A 5,391-nucleotide genomic window follows, 5' to 3' on the forward strand; every position below is an offset into this window, starting at 1 on the left:
GCTACATTTCTTCAACCTAGTCTATAAAAAGCCAATAAAATTAGGGTTTGATTCACAATCACAAATCAGCTACCTTTAATGTACTAACGAAGTGTGTTTGATTCATAATCCACCATCGTCAAGAAGAAAATAAAATTAGGGTTTTTTTAAGCAAACAAAATACAAATCTACCATGATCTTCTTTACAGCAAGAAACAACACAGCAAACCCTAAAATACTAAGTTATCAAAATCAGGAGTATTGGGACCTACCATATCGTTTTGACAATTCCAGAAACGCCTCCTAGGGTTTGTTATCTTCCAACACGTTTGCTCTTTAGCTGGAACGCCACAATCACAAAGCTTTATCCATTCTCGCAACTGAACATGAGTGACTTGTAGCTGATTCCTTAAGGTCGATGAGCTCGAAGACATTGTTCTTCAAGACGGAAATAGTCGAGGGGAAGTCTTTGACTTTTCAGAGAAGGGTAAGTAACACTTTAATGGATGTCCGAATGAGGGTTTCAATTAATAAGCCTACTAGGTGTGAAACTCGTGTATTACATGGGTTGATTAAAAAAGTTAAATATAAGGTGTAGTTCAATCTATACTAATAAAAAAATATTATCATATTTAAAAAAATCATGTTGAATATGAATGTGTAAAAATTAAGTATTTTTTAAAGCAAACTTTCGAAATAAATACAATAAATAGAATAAACCACAAGGACCATTTATGTAATTTGTCTTAATTAAACTATACTAATAAAACTAATTAATATAAATTCACAAATGGAATTCATTAAATAGAAATATGAATTCATAAATAGAAGGTTTACTATATACATTAATTCACATTAATTACTATAAGGTGACATTTAATAGATGGAAGTTGAATAAAAATGAAAAGAATACAAAAATTACAAGTGGAAAAAAAATAATTTTAAAATTCTAAGAAAATGACATGTGTCAAATTCAATAAGAAGTTGACATTTGCCAAAATTATCTTTATTTATTAGGGTAGACTAGGTGTGAAACCCGTGTATTACACGGGTAGATTAAAAAAGTTAAATATAAGGTGTAGTTCAATCTATACTAATAAAAAAATATTATCATATTTAAAAAAATCATGTTGAATATGAATGTGTAAAAATTAAGTATTTTTTAAAGCAAACTTTCGAAATAATACAATAAATAAAATAAACCACAATGACCATTTATGTAATTTGCCTTAATTAATCTATACTAATAAAACTAATTAATATAAATTCACAAATGGAATTCATTAAATAGAAATATGAATTCATAAATAGAAGATTTATTATATACATTAATTCACATTAATTACTATAAGGTGACATTTAATAGATGGAAGTTGAATAAAAATGAAAAAAATACAAAAATTACAAGTGTAAATTTTTTTTTTTTAAATTCTAAGAAAATGACATGTGTCAAATTCAATAAGAAGTTAACATTTGACAAAATTATCTTTATTTATTAAGGTAGATATCGACAAGTGGACTTCTTCGACACATAAGCATCCCACGTAAGTTTATTGGACACATCAGCGTGCCACATAAGCATTGTAACCGGTAAACCTTCTAATATTTTAGATAATAGTGTAATTAATAGGCCAATTACGAGTTTAATGGTCTAATTACCAAGAAAAAAAACTTTAAGAACTAAATTAAACAAACGAAAAAAATTTCATTTGCTATAGCGACATTATCCAAAAATAAATCAAAGTGATAAATGTACAAGATTAAGTAAAATTAAAATGGGTCAAATTAGAAAAAATGTTTATAATATTTCAGAAAATTTTATTTCTAAAAGTCAATTTAATATTTTAATAATGTGTTCAAATAAAAAAAGCAAACAAAAAGTATTCACAAGCTTATGCTTATCTGACCACACCTGATTTAACCCAACCAGGACCCTGTCCCCACCAGCTCCTAGGCCCCAGGGTAATCTAATAAAGGCATCGTGTTGTATTGTTGTTGGGGACGAGGTCGGGGACTTTGAGATTCTTCTCATATAACTGCTTATAAAAAGCCCAAAAAGGGACAACAATTTCTTTTTTCTCTTTTTTTATTGGTGATAGCGTTTGGAATCAAGTAACAACGCGGTGTGGTGGGTCATATTTTCCGTCGTTAAAACTTAACACTTAAAGGTCGAAGCCGGAGCACAGGCAAATCAGTTGCAAGGAGAGAGCACCTTTCAGTACGTAACACACAGATACACCTTCAACACTTTGAAAATGGCGGTGATTAATCAGCAGTTGGATGATGATAACAACCGTGAAGCAGGAGGAAGCACAAGAAGTTCAATTGATGAATTCGCTAGGGCTAATGCTTCCAAAGAGTACGTATGCGGATTTGTATTTCTTGCTAATTTCATATGTTTTTATTATCGGTGCTACCTTCTGATCTCAACTTTCATGAAAGACTGCATAATGTGTTCATCAATTCTTTATTGTTCACCTCGCTGTTTTCGTAGGGCGGAAATGGAGGGGGTCATTCGTCTATACCTTGAAAATATATGGCCTACGTTTCATATCAATGTGAATCTCTCTCTCTCTCTCTCTCTCTCTCTCTCTCTCACACACACACACACACACACTCGTTTTATATGAGCTTGACGGAAAATACAGACTTTTGAGTTTGATAAAATTAACTTGAAAATGGCGGTGCTTAATCAGCTGCCGTCTGAAGATGAGAAGAACCATGAGGCAGGAGGAAGTACAAGTTCGGTGGATGAACTCGCAATGGTTTCTACTTCAACAGATAGAAAGTAAGAAAATCTATATATCTTACAAATTTATTATTCTTTCTAATGTTGGATAATCAATTACATTTAAATTAGTTTGACGATACTGCATAATATGTTCATGATCGAATTATTTACTATCATGGTAATTGTTTTCATAGGGCGGAAATGGTGATCCGCATATGCAAGGAAACTTTATGGCCTATGATTTGTGCAGAGGTCTCTCTCTCTCTCTCTCTCTCTCTCTCTCTCACTTCAGTTTTTTCCTTTCTTGAGTTAATCTTGCAATTATATAATTATCATTCAAGCCCCTTGTCATGCTTTAGATCGGCATATATAGGGTACCATATGAATAACGGTTACTCTTGCTGCATGTACCCCAGATCAACGCAAAGCACCAAAACATTCTTTCCATGGTTAAGGAGAAATATGGCTTGGATCTGATGACAGGCAGGACATGGTAATGAATAAACTTATCATCCAGAAAAAGTGGTAGATAGTTATGATTACTACATCCCCTCGGCTTACACATACTTGTAATTTTCTCAGGAATTCTGGTAACACAGCAAGTACTTCAGGATCACCAGTTTTCCAATTCCAGTTCTTAAACGGAATCTCTACACCCGTTTCTACAAGCAAGAATATTGAAGGAAAGGACGATAAACCCTTTGTAGTAGCTTTGGTTGATCAAAGCTCAGGGCAGATTGTCACGACTGGGACTGAAGCTGCAACAGAAATTGAAATAGTCGTTCTTGAGGGCGATTGTAATGATTTCGAAACAGAGAATTGGACTTCTTATGAATTTAACAATAAGATCATCCGTGAATGGAAAGGCAAGAAAGTGCTTCAAGGAAACACTTTCCTAAAACTAAAAGAAGGTATTGTTTATGTTAATAAGATTTCATTCACACACAATTCAACCTGGAAGGGAAAAAGAATCTGTAGGCTGGGTGCAAGGTCAAAGGATGCTATTTTTGGCACTAGGGTAAAAGAAGCAAAAACAGAATCCTTTCTCGTTAAAGACAAACGCAATTTCAGTAAGTACATACTGTTTTAATTATTTTATAGACAAACGCAATTTCAGTAAGTACATATGTTTTATTTTATACATTTGATTTGATATAGTTATATATGGATTGGATTATATTTTCATGGATTCTGTTTTCACTTTTCAGAGTACAACAAGCATGAGCATCCATCCTCATCCGACGAAGTGTATCGATTACATGGGATCAACCATCGTAGTGATTGCTTTAAACATTTGATAAAAGCAAACATAAAAACTGTGATGGACCTCCGTACTCTCAATGCAATTAATCCAGAGAAGCTCAAAGATGTAACTTTTTTGCTTGTTTTTTGTTTCAGTTTCTATCCGAGTGCTTGCTAGCTAATGTCCACTTAATTGCTCAATCATAGTAACAATCATGTCATTAATATTGCCCTATCTGCAGATACTTAAGGTTCGTCCTAACGACTGGAAGATCATAATGGACCATGCACACAAGTGTAAGGACGATAATGGGATATACTTGTACCTTAATTCAAGAGATGATCAAAACAAACATGGTGTGGCTTTTAATGTTTATGGACATTTGGTGGGATTAGTTTCCGATTCTCTCTTCCTTCCTTTGGATGAGCTTTCCAACGAGAAAAAGGTATGTTTATAATTTATTTAGTTGATAAAATATTTGAACTGGTTTTAATTGATTTTCTTTCCCGTCAGGCTGATGGTGAAAAGATAGTAGTATCAGCATCTGAACAGTGGAGGGAAGTCGTCTTTTTCGAAGATGAGGCTTCCCTCATTAACCATCTTCAGCCGCCCACCATTACCACCCTGAACTCATTCCCTTATGGCGACCTTAACTTGGTGATTCCTCAGAAAAACAATCCCACAAGACTTATTACAACCATCGAGAGCCACCGGAAAAGTAATTTTATTGTCGGAGTAACGCCAATGGGTGGTCAATCAAGTCAAAACCGCAAACGGCTTGCATCTGAACACGCTATCTCAAACTCCCCTAAAAAACCGAGAGATGAAACCGATGATGAAGATTTTATGCAGTATCTTAATTTTTCACAATCACAGGCACAAAAATGGAAGACGTCTGTGTGGTGTGTGGTAGGTTGGATTTCCATCTTCTCAAAAGTACGCAATCCATCAACTGTTACAAATGGTCTTTGCAGCCCAATCCAGCACGTGCAGATTTAGAGAGTCTGTTTTGTAGAATGAAGTGTTTTTTTGTTTACAAAATGACCCATTTTGTAAATAGTTAGGTTTCCAAATTACGACCCTTGCAAAGTTGAGGAGCTGATGGCTGTGCGTTTGATTCCTGTTGTTGTAGATTAAGATTGGTTACGTTTCAAGTCTCGAGTTGTTTTCAAGGATTAATTTCTAGTTGTTTCAGTATTTATTTGAAAACTATAATATTGTGTTGACATGTTGTGTGTTTTCTTTTACCTCGTATGACCCAAACCAAAGAATATTGCCAACTAAGGATCATTTCTGCAGTTTGCACTTAAATCTATAAATAACAATGTAATAGAACTGGTTAAATTTATATAGGTAAGTTAAACTACTATTTTCTCATTTTATTTAGATGGTGTTTGGATAAATTAATTTATAGCATATTAGCTTATAACACTGTGAG

At 33.6% G+C, this 5,391-nt stretch overlaps 1 protein-coding gene across 1 annotated transcript; it reads left to right on the forward strand.

Annotated features, from left to right (window-relative positions):
- The first annotated feature begins 2,014 nt into the window (after positions 1–2,014).
- LOC145081009 (calmodulin-binding protein 60 A-like) lies at positions 2,015–5,168 on the forward strand. The gene is made up of 9 exons (XM_079023210.1): positions 2,015–2,338; positions 2,474–2,537; positions 2,676–2,767; positions 2,905–2,962; positions 3,127–3,203; positions 3,293–3,780; positions 3,919–4,079; positions 4,195–4,398; positions 4,467–5,168. Exons 1-9 carry the CDS (start codon positions 2,235–2,237, stop codon positions 4,950–4,952), a joined length of 1,734 nt encoding a protein of 577 aa, XP_078879336.1. The 5' UTR covers positions 2,015–2,234; the 3' UTR covers positions 4,953–5,168.
- The last annotated feature ends 223 nt before the right edge of the window (positions 5,169–5,391 follow it).

The sequence above is a fragment of the Lactuca serriola genome, chromosome 1 (assembly GCF_051521515.1).
Source record: "Lactuca serriola cultivar US96UC23 chromosome 1, Lser_US96UC23_V15, whole genome shotgun sequence".
NCBI lineage: Eukaryota > Viridiplantae > Streptophyta > Magnoliopsida > Asterales > Asteraceae > Lactuca > Lactuca serriola.

Coding starts and splice junctions, on each gene's coding strand:
- LOC145081009 (XM_079023210.1), top strand. CDS start 2,235: ATGGCGGTGATTAATCAGCAGTTGGATGATGATAACAACCGTGAAGCA. Junction 3,781..3,918: donor TAAAGACAAACGCAATTTCA/GTAAGTACATAC, acceptor TTCACTTTTCAG/AGTACAACAAGCATGAGCAT. Junction 4,080..4,194: donor ATCCAGAGAAGCTCAAAGAT/GTAACTTTTTTG, acceptor CCCTATCTGCAG/ATACTTAAGGTTCGTCCTAA.